Consider the following 17337-nt stretch of genomic DNA (forward strand, 5'->3'; position numbering starts at 1 on the left):
GCCAGGTGTGGGTCCTCCAGAGATGAGCAGTCTGGACCACAGTCAGCCCAATGATCCCCAACAATGCTCAGGAGAGTGAGCAACAAGAGGACTCACAGTCCATGCCACAGCCCCTTTCTCAGTTGAGTCCCCGTGGATTATTCCTGCAGGGGAGGCAGTGGGAGTGGAGTTTCCACACCCGGACATCTGGGTTCCATCCAAAACGGCGGTTCTTAACTTCTCTGAGCCGGTGACCCCGCGCCCGGGATCAGTAGGAGGCAGCAGACCTGGAAGGGGCATGGCAGTCTGGGGACCTTCCTCGGCCCCTCCCCCAGCTCTATATAGGCTCTGATCTCACGAACCCAGCCCCCACCACCGCTTCTCCAGGAGACATTCCGGCTCTCCCATCCACCCAACAGGCCTCGGACGGAGACGAGCCCCCGAGACAGGACCCCAGGCCAGGCTGGCCTCCGAATCCTGGTTTCCTGCAACCCGCCCCCTGCTCGGTCCTGCAGGAAGTGGCCGCCTCCTGAACAAAGGGGCCGGCGGACAATGGCCATTGAATTGGGCTGGGGAGCTCGTGCGGGGACAGGCCGCCAGCTGCCTGCGCTGATAAGACCCTGCACACCCGGCCCAGTACGACACGGAGCTGTGTGTGCGGCTGTCCCTCCCCACCGTGCGCCTCCACGGTAACCCACAGAAGCCCTGCGCGGAGAGACGTCCAAAGCTCGTCCAGGCCTGCGCGTGGGTGGCTGGGGACCAATGGGAAGTCGGCGAGCCCCGCTTTCGGACCAATCTCGGTAGCGAGGGGGGCCGGGGTGGGGTGGGGTGGGGGAGCCGCGCCCGCCCAGAGCCTGGCACAGTTCACAGCTTCGGAACCGCCCCTTCTGGCTCCGCCCCTAGGGCAGCTGGCGGGGGGTGGGGGGGTGTCCTCCCGCACTGCCTAAGACCGCTGAGCAGCGCCCGGCTCCTGTGCGGCTCTTGAGTTGTTTTGTTGATGTTTTGAAAAATTTTTTTTCTCCCAAAGCCTCAGACGTCATCCGTGTTGATGCTGGGAAACATCCTCGCAGGGCTGCGCTTCTCTCGTTATTTTGGGTGACATGGATGCCTGCGTGGCAGGCAGTATAGCCTGGTTTTCTGCGAGGAGTTGAGGTGTTGGAGGGTAGCCGGGCTGGCTACCGCGTATATGCGCACAGCAGGGGAGCATCTGACGCGTCCTTTGTCTTGCCCTCAACGTGAAGTCAGGGACATATAAAACCAGGCTATATTCTTGCTCCTTGTTGACATTGAGGATTATCCAACAGATAGACGATGTGCGCCCTCTGGGACCATATCTGGAAAACTCCTTGGGCCTCCTACTGCTCTGGAGGCCTGAATGGCTCACACTGGAGCCAACTCCAGAGAGGTGGGAAGTTGAGACTGCCTTTTACCCAGCCCCCAAGTCCCCACCCTAACCTGGGGCAGCTCTGAGTGAGCCCACAGAGCCGTGATTAGTATACCTGGCAGGCATCTGTTGTAGTTGTCAGGAAGAGCTCAGCTGTCATGGGGGAGGGACAGAATTTGGCAGGAGTAGAGACAAAGGCTGTACGTCTGTGGAAACTGAGACAGACCTCTATACCTGGTCAGAATGAGATGGCCCTGGTCATTTCCAGTCTCGGCAGACCCCAGGCAGATGGGGCAGGGAAGGGTCTGCTCTCCTTGGCACTGTACAGCTCACAGCACTTCCTGCTTCATCTCCATGAGCAAGCAGCCCCTACCCCAAGAAGTTCGGGCCTGCTAGCAGCTCCTCCTCCCCGCAAGCCCTAGTCCCGAACTCAGGAGGGCAGGATGCAGTGGGTGGGGACAGAGGGACCCTCGAAGACTGCTGAAGCCCCAGAGGGCTCTAACTCGGTTCTGGTGGAAGAGAGCAAGGAAGGCTTCTTGGAGAAGGGAGCAGAGAAAAGATGCAGCAGCAGCAGTGTAGACTAGGGTCAGGGAAGAGCCCGGTGTTGGGGAAAGGAAAGCACGCGGGAGTGGCACAAGCGTGCTGGAGTGCCAGGGCTTGATGAGTCACCGTTCGCCTGTCTGCTCCACTTCTTGCCTTGAGACCATTATGCTGGCAGCCCTGGTGAGAAGGCCAGCCCATGTGGTGACCACCTGCCAGGGTCCCGGGACTTAAGGCCGCGATGCCTGGAAGACAGGGCAGGTGTGTGGCCCTGCCAATGCAAGGGTCAGGCTAAGCAGTCCCTCTGTGGCTCTGCCTGTGGGCAGGCTGGGTGGTTGTGGCCATAGCATGGCACAGCACTGAGGTATGGAAGGGCTGCACTGAGAGGTCACCACGGGACTTTGGGCGGGGCTCTCAGTAGGCTTCATCTGCCGTCACATCGAAGACTGGGTTAGCGTGCCCTTCCCGGGAGTGCACCATCTCCTAGGTACCTGTGCACTCCTGACGTCACCTGGTTAATCGATACACCTGTCACATCCTTCTTTGCCTATCTGGCCACCTTCTCCACACTGCCCTGATTAGAAGACCCTTCCCCTGGCAGCTGTACGAGATAACCGTGCACTCACCAGGTTCTTTCTTGCCACACTATCCAAAGGTGCAGCTAGACAAGCCATGGGACAAATGTGTCCCATTTTGTGAGCCATCCAGGCCAGGCTGTGGACACCTAGGTCTGCAAAGGCAAATGCCCACAGGTCTCCTAGCCCTACCACACAGTCTGCAGGAAGTGGGAAGCCCTTGGCTTCTAACTCTGCCCTTTATCAGCCTTCATGGCTTCCTGCTGTAAAAGTGGCCTGCTCCCCCACCTTGGCGCCAGGACGTCGGGTCAGTGGTGACTCACCCAGCGCCCAGCATGAGGACTCCTTGGCCCCATGTCCTTCTGCCTACCTTCACAGCACTTGCGCCTAGCCATTAGGTCTCACAACAAGCTGGTTTCTTCTCCAAGACCCTCACAGCTGGGCTCACCACTTCTGAGCCCTGACCTTGCTTCTGCTGGACTGAGCCATTCTGCAAAAAGTGTGATACCCCAATCTCTGGACACCTCCTACCCACAGAGACCCATGCTGTCCCTTGTCATGGGGTCCTGCCCACACTTCCCCACACACTATGTCTTCATCAGTCGTACCCTGACATGCTCTCTGTTGCCACCCAGGTCCAGAGTATGTGGAGACCTGCTTCTTCTAGATACTTAAAGATTCTGTGCCGTTTGGCATAGCTCTGGGAAGATGTCCCAGTGTGACTCCTATACATCTCCCACCCTAGGCCTCAGGAAGGCTCCCCCAGCCCCTTTCCACCCTGAGTGCCTGCATTTCATGGGCTTATCTCTGAACACTAGTGGACTGTTAGCAGAACCCCGGGGTATGTTGACCCCTGGCAAAACTGACCCTCCACCTTTACCACAGTGTACCCTTTACCCAGTACACCCCAGGACCTGCTGTGTGTAAAGATTGGGGTTGGGGAGAACAGAGTGCCCTTGGCCCCTACATCCAAAGGGCCGGCGGAGAAGTGGGGGAAGGACAGGCTGTGTGGGACTCTTGCCTACAGGGGAAGCACTTCTTCCTTTGCACAGGGCTTGTGTTGTGTTAACCATGAAGTCCCTTGTCTGTAAGACCTGCAATCCAGCACTCAGGGTTCCTGTCTGCCTGCTGAGCCTGAGTGGAGAAGGGGTGATGGTTAGTTGTTAACTTGACACAAACCATTCACCTAATAAGAAGCAATGTTAATTGAGGAATTGCCCCACAGGTTTGGCCTGTAGGCATGTCTGTGGTGCATTTTCTTGATTGACATTTGATGTGGGAGGGCCCAAGGGCCCAACCCACTGTGGGCCATGCCATCCCTGGGAAAGTGGTACTGGGTTGTCTAAGCAAGCAAGCTGAACAAACTTTGGAGAGCAAGACAGTAAGCAGTGTTTCTCCGTGGTTCCTGCCCTGACTTCTTTCAATGATGGACTGTGATCAGGACATGTGAGCCACATGAACGGCCTCCCCCTCTTCCCAAAGTGGGTTTGGTCAGCATTTTAAAATAACAGCAACAGACTGGAGAGACGGCTCAGCAGTGGGGAGCACTTGCTGCTCTTGCAGAGGACCCAGGTTCACTCTCTGGCACCCATGGGGTTCACAGCAACCTGTAACTCGAGTTCCAGGGATGATACCTTTTCCCGACCTCAGCAGGCACCAAGCATGCACATGGTGTACGTACATATATGCAGGCAAAACACTCCCACATAAGATTAATAAATCTAATAAAACTAGAAACGATCACAGCAAAAAGAAGGCAAACTAGAACAGAGGAGTGTGACATCCGTGCTCCATCCAGCCTGGACATGGCCGTGTGCAGCCTGAGCCCGTGACAATGCTCACACTCCAAGTTCTCAATCTGAGTCACTGCCAGCAGGCAGGGAAATCTTGTTCTTGAACAGCAACTTATCTGGAGCACATCGGCCAGGGATGTCCCCCCAAAAGCCCTCCACAGGCTGCTGAGCCTGATTCCACCTCATCATCGGAGATCCTTCTGTTCAGAGACCTCTGTCCACCTCGCAGGCCCCTGAACACAGTCCTACCACAACCCATTTCTCCACACACCCTCACGAGCTTCTGTCAGGAACTTTACTTCGGAGCAGTCCCTGTCTTCTTCCGCCACAACCTGTGCTCAGGCAGGGTGCCTCCCAGCTCTCCAGGTCCATTCTGGTCCTACCAGCCATGGCCGCTTTGGGGAACAGAGGAAGGCCAGAGTGCTATTCTGCAGAGGGTCCCCCCACTTTTGTTCTGTTTCAAAGTCTCACTCTATAGCTTATGCTGACCTTGAACTTACATTGATCCTCCTGCCTCTGCTTCTAGCACTAGGCCACCCCTCCAGTTTGCTTGGTAGATTCCTCACGTGTCAATAGACAGATGCATCATGTGCTAATCTCTCCCACAAGCAGCCTCAGGGGAGGTCTGGCTGTTCCCTGCTATGCCACCAACTTTACTCTGTGTCTGCTCAGTAAACAACTCACAAATGACTGAGAAACATATTTTTGAGCCGTGTGTGTGTGTGTGTGTGTGTGTGTGTGTGTGTGTGTGCGTGCGCGCGGTTGGAGCGACAATTCTGGTAAAAGGCTTATGGGAGATGAAGGTCCTGGGACTTCAGGGTACCCTGAGTAGCTTATTCCAGCCTCCAAACAGGTGATGGGCATAGGGCAGCTTTCAGCGTTTCTATTACACTTGTCATTGAAGTGTGAGTGTGTGCATTGCTGAGACAGGGGAGAGACTTGATTAAACCTCCAGGGCATCTGCTTTCCAATTCTCTGTGTAGATCTGGCTGTCCTGGAACTCACTCTGTAGACCAGGCTGGCCTCGAACTCAGAGACCCGCCTGCCTCTGCCTCTCGAGGGCTGGGGTTAAAGGCATGTGCCACCACCGCCTGGCCTGTTGCTCATTTTTACTTCAGTTGCAGTACACTGCTCTCCTATGGAGTGAGCTTGTCTGTAAGTAATGAGGGCAGTGGTGCCTGGCTCTTCAGGAATTGGGAGGTAGCTCAAAGCAGTGGAAATCACCAGCCCTGCTCTTGGGCCCAGCAAGTGCTCCTTAGCTGAGTGCTCAAAGGTGTGAAAACCACCTCAGCAAGCTATGCCACTTCTGAACACAGGCACTGAAGACAGCATGCTGATCCTTACAGCCCGTACTTCCATCCACTGAAGTCTGACCCTTACCCCTACCCTAGGGCATTTCTGCAAGGGTCAGTCCAGTTCCACTGGGCAGGGAGGGGAGGCTGGCCATTCCCCAAGGTACGCTGTGTGATCAGGCCATGATAATTTCCTAAGGCTCTGCTGAGGCAGGTGCCTGGCTTGATAGCTATTCACAGCCTTCATATTGGGGGACAGGAGTTACACCATATGGCAGTGGATACTGCCTTCAGCTCACCAGGCTTAACTAGACCTTCTCTCTAGACTTCTCCAATGTTGGCTCAAGCTGGGGCCTCCTGGGCCAGTCAGACCCGTCTGAGCAGCAGGGCTAGCCTGGGAGTTCAGCTTTGCTGCCCAGGAGCCAGCGATAACCTCTCCACTGTGCTGCTTTTGTCGGGCTGGGATGCAAGGTGCATTATGCATTAAAACCCTTTGGAGATGTTTGGGGAGCACCTCCACACCCCTCCGCATCCAGGATCAGCTGGGACGGCAGGAACAAAGAGTATGGCAGAATGAGGCTCAGGACAGGCTAGACCCAAGGTCAGGTTGAAGACTGAAAGTGGGTGATGGTTGAGATGGGTCGGGTCCCACCAGCTTGGGGCCACTGCCCTCATGGGTCTTAGCCAGGACCATTGTTTGGGGACAATAGCTCTCCTGATCTAGGTTCCTCTCCCAACAGGAAAACCATAAAATCTGCCCATTACCATTGCCCACAGCCCCTTGAAGGCCTGGGCAGACCTCAGGCGCCAAGTGCAGCTTGGAACCTGGCTCCACCCTTTGCCAGCCTGTTCCAGCCCAAGCACCCTAGGGACAATCTTTCTTTTCTTTTTTTTTTTTTTCTTTTTTTGGTTTTTCAAGACAGGGTTTCTCTGTGTAGCTTTGCGCCTTTCCTGGAACTCACTTGGCAGCCCAGGCTGGCCTCGAACTCACAGAGATCCGCCTGGCTCTGCCTCCCGCGTGCTAGGATTAAAGGCATGTAGCTCAAGGTATAGACACAGGTTCTGACCACCAAGGAAACAGTGGCCCACCTCACTAGAGCTCAGTGACATGTAAAGGGCTGGGCCCCTGCCCAAGAGTCCTTCCTGAAACCCGCTATGGGCTGAGATAGTCACTTCCCATAGGATAGCACCCCTCCAACCGCCTTACCTAAAGTTGACTTGATACCTCAGTGCCCCCTAAGAGGCCAGGGCCCTTTTGCAGAGTAACTGAGCCCTGTGAATGGGACAGATGAGGGCTAGAGGGTGCTGGCTGTACGGTGAGTACCTTGGAGGTGTGCTACTCCAGGAGCTGTGTGCCAGCCCACATCCCTGCCAGTCCTCAGCTTGGCTGGTCCTGATGCACCCTACTGGTCGGTCTGCAGAGCAGGGGGTGGGTTCAGTGGGAGGGCCGGTCCTGCTGTACCACCCAAGCACTGGAAGCACTGAGGTCAGCTCTGACTGCTGAGTATGTCCAGCAAGGTCCTTCAGGAAACAGTGCTGTGTGCAGCCACCGGAGGGTGCAGTCCAACCAACCACTAGGCTGCCTGTGGACAAGTACTCCAATTCACCAGCCAGCAGCTGCTATACCCGAAGGTCCTGTACCTCTGAGGCTCTGTCTGCTTAGTGTCTGGCTTCTCCACTTACTGTGCCCCCCACTTCTGCCCAGCTGGGCTGACATAAGCTTCCAGCTCACCTGTCCTGCTGTTCCCCCATCCTCATCTGGGGTTTACTGGGCCAGAGCAGTGTAAGCTAAGGGCTTGGTAGCTGTGGGCTCTGATGTGTTGCCCCACAAAGCAAAGGTACTAAATATTAAACTCCACCTAGCTCAAGACCACCAGGGGAGGCTCAGGTAGCTACTATCTCGAGGAAGTATACATTCTCATGAGTGATCAAACTCATGCTTGCCTACCCCCAGGGCAAGACACATAACCTTCTAGGTCAGGTGGGGATCCCAGTCCTGACAGGGATAAGCAAACTTCCAGCACCACAGGGAGCAGGCTACCTCCTCCAAGGTGCTCCCAGGCAGGATTATCCAGGGCTCTCCTTGAGTAAGCCTGTTGTCCTTGGCTGGGCCCTTGCATTCTTGGGAGGCTGCTAAGATAGGTGCGAAGGGCCATGCAAGCTTCAGAGAAGGCTGCAGAGACCTGTCCAAGACCTTGCCCTTGCTCCAGCCACAGTGGGAGTCCACTCCTCTCACACAGTGTGGGAATGGGGCATGGGTCCAGATGGATGGATGTTTGCCACCCTCTTATCTGTGCCTCTTTGCTTAAGGTAGCTGTCACCAGATACTTGGCTAGATGACAGGGACCCTGCAGGAAACTCCAGAGGCCAAAGAAGCAGGGCCTTACTAGGTGTTGATACTGAGGAAGTAGGGTGCCTGCACCTTAGGAACACCTGTCAGACCCAGCATTCCTCCTTGTCCTCCCTTCTTAGAGCCATAGGACAGGGGCTAAGCAAAGGATGGGGAGCTGAGGGAGACTCTTCTGTACCCTCTGCAGGTTCCTTCCTGCATGGTAGATAACCTGGGTTCTAATTGCTCTCTGCTCGGCAGTTTAGCCTGACTTAGGGGCACTGGACCATGGTGTTGTAAGCAGTAGCTGGAATTAGGTTTAGGGTGGTTTCTTTTTGTTGTTGGTGGTGGGTTTTTGGTTTTGTTGTTGTTGTTTGTTTTTGTGGGGGGTTTTGTTTGTTTTTTTGAGACAGGGTTTCTTTATGTAGTCCTGACTGTCCTGGAACTTGCTCTGTAGACCACGCTGGCCTCAAACTCACAGAGATCCATCTGCCTCTGCCTCCCAAATGCTGGAATTAATAGGTCTCAGCAGTAAGGAGCCGGACACAGGGGGTGCACACCTTTAATCCAGGCACTTGCGAGGCAAATACCAAGGACATGACCAAAGGAGGTACATGGTCAGAGCTCATTCTCTACCTTCTAACTAGGTATAAAAGGAGTGTCCCACCCCCACAGGGCTTATTTCACTCCTGCTCCAGTAGGTATACAGTTAGGTAAAGCAGCTGGACAGGAACCTGGGGTCCAGGGTAGGCTGCACATGGTTCTCACTGGGCCCAATGGCTCAGGATAGAAGAGCCACAAGTGGGAACAGTCCCTCACTTCCTTGTACTGCTGTGACCTCTGTTCTGTGGCCCAGCTCCTGTAAGCAGCCCCGGTTACGTCTAGAGACAGGCGCCCACGCTAAGCTCAGATGTGCAGGCTACCGGGAACCTTGCTGACTGCTACTGTCCTGCCCCGGTGATCACCCAGTTTGCCGAAGATGGTGGTGACCACTAAGTACTAGGTACCTCAGTTCAGGTGGCTGGCAAGAACCCTGGACAGGGTCCCAGTCTAGAATGCAGGATCCAATGGACCCCCTCTTCCCTCTTTGAAGGTCCAGTATGGTGAGGCCTGGTTCTGCCCCAGGAGGCTGCCTAAGGCACTGCTCTGCATTCTGGGAAGATCTGAGGCAGGGGGATCATGCTGTGGTAACCTCAGTCAGAAAAGAGCACATAGAAATAAACCAACTGTATGCAGAACAGGGTCACACAGACCCAATGCCTCTTTAGCCTCACATGAGTGCTGGTGGCGGCTCACATACAAAGCGGTGCCCTCAGCTCAGAGGTACCCTTGCCCACTTCACGGCTGCCCCCTACTGGGACCTTACTCCTCAGCACCTGGGCCTCTCAACCACGTGACACAGGTCTCAACCATTTCAGGATCCGCCCACTATGCTACTCACCCATCTTCCAGGGACAGTAGATACGGCCCCTTCCCTCTGCCCTGACTTTCTTCAGCCCTCTCCTCACAAGACCATTTCAGCCCTACTGGCTCTTGCTCATTTTCAGCATTGACAACACCCCCTTCCTGCTTTCTCATGACAGACAGGCAGAGCTGGGGAGCAGGGCTCAGCTTCTGTTCAGGATACTTTCCTTACCTCCACCCCTCAATCCGGTACTCTCTCCACACCATAGGCAAGTCCTGTCACATATAAGCATACAAACATCCTAAAAATACTCTGGACCAGTGTCATGGCTGCCTACCATGATTGTGACCTCACTCTTGTGAAGCTGGTCCCACCCTAGGATGGACCCTTGATTATAGTTCCACACTCCCATACACAATCTAAAAGCCTTTTGCAATCCTCTCATCCAAATCACTCCGTATCTGTCCCATCTATCTACTTCCATCTGCAGTCTGCCCCCCCACCTCTTGATTCGAAAGAGTCAAATATTCTGCCTCAGCCCAGGTAGTGAAGACTCACATCCAGGGCTGCATCCAGGAAAGGAAGGCCCGAGTTAAGTGCACTGAGGACAGTCCTGGCCTTCTCGTGAGGAAACAGCTTGCAGGCTTTCTTGACAGAGGGCTCCGTTCCAGGTGACAGGGCAGGGCCATAACCCAGCACTCCACAGAGGTCGTCTGGACATTAGTAGGAAGCTGCATGCAGATGCATGTAGTTTGCTGGTCTCCACTTTCTGAGCGCTGCTGATGAACTGGACTAATCTGCTACTGGGCAGCCTCAAGAGCTCCTGGGTGCACAACTCATAAGTCCTAAGCAAGAGGCTGAGGCCTATAATGCTCCTGGTGGTTCAGACGGTGCATTAGAGATGGTAGAGAGCTCGTGTCCACCTCAACAGGGAGCTGGGGCTGCAGTTAAAGGCAGGTGCTCCAGACTACAGCTGCTAAGCACAGAGCAGTAACTGCCACATGTCTTCTGCCCAACCCCTATCCTTCCAGGGTGTGAAGGGTGGGCAGAGAACACTGGCAGCAGGCTAAGACCAAGGTTCTACTTCATGAGTGTAGCCCCTTTGTGCTGCCATCTCCTTATGACAGGAGCTCAGAGCCTGCCTGAGGATTTCTGGTGAATCAATGACTACAAGGCTAGGCCATGAAGTGGGATCCTGACCTAGCTACTCCCTGACCATGTTTCATTACACATAAACACACAGCTGGCTTCCTTTGCTGGGCAAAAATACTCTGTACATTGCTCAAAACATGATTCCCAACAGTAAGTATGATGGGGGCCATGGTGTGGCCATGGGAAGAGTGCTTCAAATCAAGTGGGGCAGTGCTTGACTGGTTGAGTCCCAGAAACCATGCCTGTGAGCCCCATAAAACACTTGGAGTTTAGCACCAGGATGCTGCCTGGCCTTGAGGTCCACTCAGTAGCCATCATCCTCGTCACCATCACAGCCGTAATCTGCAAAGCACAGAGGACAGTTGCTGAAGTCTAGGCAGTCCTCTAGTGCCAGAGCGAGCCACGGTCACATCCTCAACTCCTAACACCAACCCCACTGCCTCATCTCACAGGCCGCACCACCTGAAAGACCACCATCTCACCCTATTCCCAGAAGTCTTTGGGGCTGGTGGACTGGTCATGCGCCCTGTATGGGGGCTTTGGCGCCTTCCTGGGCTCTGTAAACAGTATGGCCAACCCAGACATTTCTCTACTCGTTCAACAGCCCACCTTCTGACTCCCAACAAGCCCAGAACCTTGACCTTCATGGTAGATGACTCACCTTCCCTGTGGAGCTGGCCTCCTAGTCTTTGCCTAGCTCCTTTTAGCATACTCAGGAGCCTCAAAATCAACATGGCCAATTTTAAGTGTCCTAGTTCCCTTCTTTGTAGAGAGAATTTTAGTTTGTAGCCAATAGGCTCATATTTGGAAATTACTTGGGTGGATGGCTATGTCTTTATTTCTCTGGATGCTCCCTCAAAGTTTCTGTACTGTGCCCATAACCACGTGGGCCATACCTACCATTGCCACCCATCATCTGCAGAGCACTGACGCAAGGCTCTCCATCCTCTTCTTCGGCGTCCTCCTCGTCTGCATCCTCCTCAGGATGGTACGACACAGGGCCACTCTCCACCAACACTGCTGATGGCTTGATGGGCTCAGCTCCCAGGGCAGGGGGACTTAAGAGCAAGGCCTGGAAAGAGAGAGCCTGTCTCTGAGATAAAAGCAGAGTGAGTGCTACCCTCCTGCTGACTGTGGGACCCTCAAGTTCTCTCTTCAGAGCTCCCACCCTACATGTGAGCTGGTCAGAGGATCAGCCTGCCTCCTAGCATCCACTGTCTCCTTCCGGTTTCCTGGAGCTATGAAGTCCCAGTCCTCCTTTCTCCCAAAGCTGTTATCACCTGAGGGAGGGAGGGAGGGAGGGAGGGCCCTGTGGTGTGCAATCTAGCCTCTGTCTACACTAGAGCACAGTGGTGGGTAGTTTACCCTCAGCCGCAGAGCAGCAGGCACATAACGTGCCCTTACCACCTGCCTGCTCCACTTCTGTGACCCAGGCACCCTCACACCCTGAGCTTCAGGATTCTCAGCAGGAACCAGGCCAACACTTGAGCAGCAACCAACTGGGCCTCTCCCTGCCAAGCCTGATGGCAACTTGTGCTCCTGAGCCCTGTCCTGGTTGTACAGGACAACATACCTCTCCCACAGCTGCCTTCTTAGCTGGCTGTGTAGACACCAGAGGCCTCAACCTGAAAGAAAGCATAGAAGCAGCCTCAGTTCAGGCTGGTGTAGGAGGGAGAGGGAGAGGGGGACGAGGAAGGGGGAGGGAGAGAGAGTGTGTGAGTGTGAGTGTGTGAGTGTGTGAGTGTGTGTGTGTGTGTGTGTGTGTGTGTGTGTGTGTGTGTGTACCACACAGAGAATGAGGCTCTGTCCAGGCAGGCAGGTTCACAGTCTGTAGTCTCAGGTCACACCTGCCTGCTGACCAGGCAGATGCCCGGCCTCACGGCAGGTCCAGCACTCTGGGGCCCACCGTTGCCACTCCACAGGGATACCTTCCCAGAGACCCAAAACTCTCACCACCTCTGCTAGTGTCTCCACCAGTCTTACCCCAGTCTCTCTTCCTACCCTTAGGCCTCCTTCTGACCTTAGATCTCACCTATTCCTCAGTCTTACTACCTGAAATACCACTGTTGCTGTGTCCATCCTGATTTGACCCGCTGTCTTGCATTCATCAATGCCTGCCATCATTCTGTCATGGATCGGAGATATATAAACACAATATAAAAATGCAAGATCCAGTTGGGTGGTGGTGGCACATGCCTTTAATCCCAGCACTCCAAGAGTTTGAGGTCAGACTGATCTACAGAGTGAATTCCAGGACAGCCAGGGTTACACAGAGAAACCCTGTCCAAAACCCCACCCCACAAAATACAAGATCCATCAGGTGCCTCCCCTTTTGGCCATGTAGTGGGCACCCCAAAGTCAAGGTGATGGACTGTCTTCCCACCCCCTCTGAACAGATATGTGAGGTCATGGGCAGTGACCATGTGCAAGATTCCATGACACCTCTCACTGGTCAATCTGTAGCCAGGGGAAAGTGAGGAAGAAGGATAGATAGTTATGAAGAAGAGAAAGAGGTGGACAAACCCACATCTGCCCCACCTGCCTCGCAGAACCACTGCATTAACTTTTACTAGCACCTACCTCCACCTTGGGCCTGCCTTAGATCTCCCTAGGACTTCCAAACACAAAGGTACCTTTGGCATCATGTCCACAAGAAACAGAAAGGAAAATGGGTCACCCATTCTAGAGGAGACAGGCACAGTGCCATACAGATCAGTGTAAGTGGACTCTGGGCATGTGGAGGGTCAAGACTCTTTTCTTCTAGGGCACAACTATGTAGGTAGGTGAAGGCCTTGAATCATGCTCTGTGCTGGGCCCTCTGAGGCCCAGCCTTGCCTAGCTGTGACATACTGGATATTCTGATGATACTGAAAAGATAATCTCGTAGCAGACAGATGGCACAGAACACCTTAGCGAGGGAGCTGAAGCCTTTTTACAGGTGTTCATCACCTTCTTAGGACCCATGTAGACCCAAGAGCAGTTGGCCAAGGCTCACAGAAGAGTCTGTGAATGCCTAGAGAATAGGTTCAGCATGGCATTACTCAGATCACAGCTTCAGTGATAATCCCTATCAACCACAGGCCTAGGGAACCACACTGCTGTCAATCTCTCAGCCTTGACCATAAATGCGACATTTTCATAAACACCCCATGACTGAGGACTCTGGCCAGGACACTTTCTGTAGGACAGCCATAGAGCAAGTGAGGGCTGCACGTGGGATCTGGGCACTGCCTCTACTGAGCTGAAGCCTGCTTGAGTCTGACCTGGGAAACCTGTGTAAGTCTGGAGCACTGGATCCATTAGGGTAACACCTTCCCAGAGGTGGATGCTGAGTGCTACACCAACCTCACCTGCTAGACTGCTCCTACAGCCCGGTGGTCTTACCCTGATGGAACTACCTGAACTGGCTGTGCTGAGTAAGGCAGAGACATAAGTGCAGTGGTGGGTATAGGCAGGGGGCATCCCAGCCTTGAGACCTTCATAACCCCTCAGGATATCAGATATTCACAAACTCTGACTCTAGCAGGCTTCCCCTGGCCACATGGCCACAAAGGAAACTTGAATCCCTGTACTAGAACAAGACTCTCGCAGCACTGACAGGAGCAGCCTAGCTGAGCTTCAACTTGGACCTGAGTGCTCAGAGCCATCAGACTCCGCATCCATTCCTAGCTACAGCTGGACAGACAAGGGTGGTGATCTGGCCACAATAAGCAGAACCGAGAACGCCTCCTGGTGGCTGAGGCTGGGGCTGGGCGGTTAGGGAAGGCCGAGTCCTGGTCCCTGCCCCATCTGACCTCCTACATGTGCAAGGAGAGCTGCAGTGGGAACTCAGACCACAGCTCTCTACTCAGTCATCTCAAAGAGAGGCTGAGAAAACCCAGCTCCCTTCTGAGGAAGCTCCTACCCGAAGCAGCCATGGTGACTCAGCGCTCAGTACAGCAGCACTGATGGGGGGGGGGGAGACAGCCAACCTGAGGCACTAAGGGGTCAAGGGAAGACCTCGAGGCAGCAGCGGACCCCAACAGGTTCTGGGAACATAACGAATGGAGAGAAATTAAGTACTTGCCCACACACAGAAGCAGCTGGAAGGAATCACAGGAAGATCCTGTAGAGGGCGCCGCATCAGGGCCTAGGAACTCCAGACCCTATGACAACTGTGCCACCAACTGGGGGAGGGGACCACACAAGGCGGTGAGAGTGGCAGTGGGAAGAGGCCTAGCCTAGACATCTCATCCTCAGTTCATGAAAAAAAATAACGGGCCATGTACAAAAATGTTCTCAAGAATCTAGCCCAGCAAACACTACCAGGCTGTACAAAGTAAAGCAACCATCAGCTTGGAGACAGGAGACTTGGAACACCTGAGCCAACTGTAGGAAGGAGTGATGGAGAGAGAGAGAGAGAGAGAGAGAGAGAGAGAGAGGGAGGGAGGGAGGGAGGGAGGGAGGGAGGGAGGGAGGGAGGGAGGGAGGGAGGGAGGGAGAGAGAGAGAGAGAGAGAGAGAGAGAGAGAGAGAGAGAGAGAGAGAGAAAGGCTGTATCATGCTTGTATGGGTACCTGTGGAGGTCAGAAGAGAACACAGATCCCCTGGAGTTCCAGGAGCTGCCTGACATGTGGGCTGGGAACTGAACTCGGGTATCTCTTAACCACTGAGCTACCTTTTCAGCTAGTTTTGTATTATTTGGGGGACTAGATCTCACTATGTAGCCATGGCTGGCCTTGAATTCACCATCCCCCTGCCTCACCCTCCTGAGACTACAGCAGCTTTATATTCTTAAGAAAACAGCCCACCAAGAGCAGAAGGGAAGCAACACAACAGAGGTGCACAAAGGATGTCACTAGACACATGGAAGCACTCCTGGCTCCCCTTAGACAGCTATGGCTAATTCAAACATGGACACTGAGCAGGCAGCACCTCACAGGAGTCTCAGGGCAGGTGGACGGTAGCCACTGGGTGTCCAGCCTATCTCCAGAGTCAAGGGAATCAACTCACTTGGGACCTCATCAGGAAAGCTGCAAGCTACCACCCTAGAGTAAGTCATTGCACAGGAGGCCCACGCGCACCTGAGCCACCCTCAAATACCCCCTTGTCAAGCTGAAGAGCAACACGGACCCACCATGCTGAGGCTGGCCTGCTCTGGCCCTTGAGTGGTTTCCTAGTCACTCAGGAGTGCAGAAGGGTGTGGGTGTGGTGGGGCTGAAGAGCCCGTTCGCACTAAGTGCTCAACTGCTCTCTGGGGACGGAGTAGGTCCTGCTGCTGCTGGAAGTCTCTCGACTCTGGGACCCAGAAGAGTGTGTGTGTGTGTGTGTGTGTGTGTGTGTGTGTGTGTGTGTGTGTGTGGAGAGGGGGGTCAGGACACGTCCACATTTGGAGACGGGCTTGTTAGCATTCAGCATACAGTGTGGCTCCTGAAGTTGTGGCTGCAAACAACAGTCAGCCCCCAGGCCAAGGGGCAGGACAATGATACCTCTTGCCCACGCTTGTCCCCGGGTCAGCACTATTCCTGCCAGCGGCTCTTTTCCTCCGTGACAGCTTCTTGGTGCTGGCACGCTCTGGGGGCTGCGAGTCCTCCCTGGGTGGGCTGCCCCCACCCTTGCTGTTCAGGTCCCGCAGCACACTGTAGTTGATCTTGCTGGAGATTTTCTTCTGTTCCAGCATCTTCTCGATCGCCTCCCCAGCTGTGCTGGCCAATATGGGCTCCCGGCGTTTGCAAGACTTCTTGGGCTGAATGAAACACACACACACACACACAAACTCCTTCTGTCATGTGCTAGCTTCACACCTACCGTCTACTCTTGGACCACAGCTGTGGCCCATCTGGAGAGGCACAGTAAGTTGGCTTGACTTGTATCTACCTTGGCAGCTCCCAGCCCTGGCACTGGCTACCTCAGTTCCTGCACACCAACCCTTCCTAGCAAAACCTTTCTTGTGTACGGAAAAGGAAAGTGCCTCACAGAGCACGGAACATGATGGGGGGGAGGGGCATGGAGTTTTGGGACCTCCTTTCCTGCCCAAGTCTCTAGCCCTCCTTTGAGGCAGGTACTACTCATTCTCTGAGCTTCCACCCTGGACCGAGTTTTGCCAGCATCACATCTTCTCACTTGGCTCCTAAAAGGTTCAGCTCCTTCCACTTGGAGACCGAAGGCCCAGAGGGAGCAGCTGAGCCGAGTTACCAAGACTGCTTGCCTGCTATCAAAGAATATAGGCACCAAGATAGGGTGTCTTGTGTCCTCAACAAGGGCCTGAAGCCCAAGCACCTCTGAGTCCAGCCCTACATCTCAATTTGGTCTCCCTAAGCAGCTGTGCTGGATATCGCACTACAAAGCTGCATGGACAACCGTCTGTAAAGGAACACAACAACCTGCAGCCAGGGATGGGGGTCCTATGGCTCCCACTGCCTGTCCCAGTCATGCGCCTATGGATACAGGGCAGAGGTGTTCCCAAACGGTTTCCTCCTGTCAGCCAACACGACGGCTGAGTTAGGCTGTCAAGAGGCACCCACCTTGTGCTCCTTATAGATGCCAAGCTCCTTCTCCTTTGCTATTCTTGCTTCTTTCTCTGTAAGGTGAACAAAACAGCTGGCCTCAGCCAGGGGCATATCCTGGGACCTGGGCAGATGCATAGATGGGTACTCACCCCTCTGTTCCCGCAGGTACTCAGCATTCTCCCGCATCCACAACTCAGCTTTTACCCGGGCTTCTGACTCATTCAGGATGTACTATGGAAAGCACAACGAAGTGGCTTCAGATCTTTGAGGTTGAGCTCTGAGGTATGCTAAGATCGCTCAGCAACTAGCTTCCTATTTATATGCTTAAATTGCTAAAAGAAAGGATGTGGGAAGCCCCCTCCAGCACAGAAGCCGTCAGTCCTCTGTCCTCCTCCGCCAAC

General features: G+C 54.3%; 1 protein-coding gene across 2 annotated transcripts in view; it reads right to left on the reverse strand.

The window, feature by feature from the left end:
• Window positions 1-8424: 8424 nt before the first annotated feature.
• Window positions 8425-17337, reverse strand: part of Brf1 (BRF1 RNA polymerase III transcription initiation factor subunit) — a 49316-nt gene continuing 40403 nt past the window's right edge. For both annotated transcript variants that reach the window (XM_028883684.2, XM_028883682.2), the window contains exons 13-18: window positions 17086-17167; window positions 16952-17007; window positions 15917-16173; window positions 12023-12074; window positions 11350-11521; window positions 8425-10791 (exon numbers count right to left, since the gene is read on the reverse strand). In XM_028883684.2, coding sequence (XP_028739517.1) covers window positions 10754-10791; window positions 11350-11521; window positions 12023-12074; window positions 15917-16173; window positions 16952-17007; window positions 17086-17167 — 657 coding nt within the window. In that variant the 3' untranslated portion in view covers window positions 8425-10753. The remainder of the gene's footprint in view (window positions 10792-11349; window positions 11522-12022; window positions 12075-15916; window positions 16174-16951; window positions 17008-17085; window positions 17168-17337) is intronic.

This window comes from Peromyscus leucopus, chromosome 14, assembly GCF_004664715.2.
Source record: "Peromyscus leucopus breed LL Stock chromosome 14, UCI_PerLeu_2.1, whole genome shotgun sequence".
Lineage (NCBI taxonomy): Eukaryota > Metazoa > Chordata > Mammalia > Rodentia > Cricetidae > Peromyscus > Peromyscus leucopus.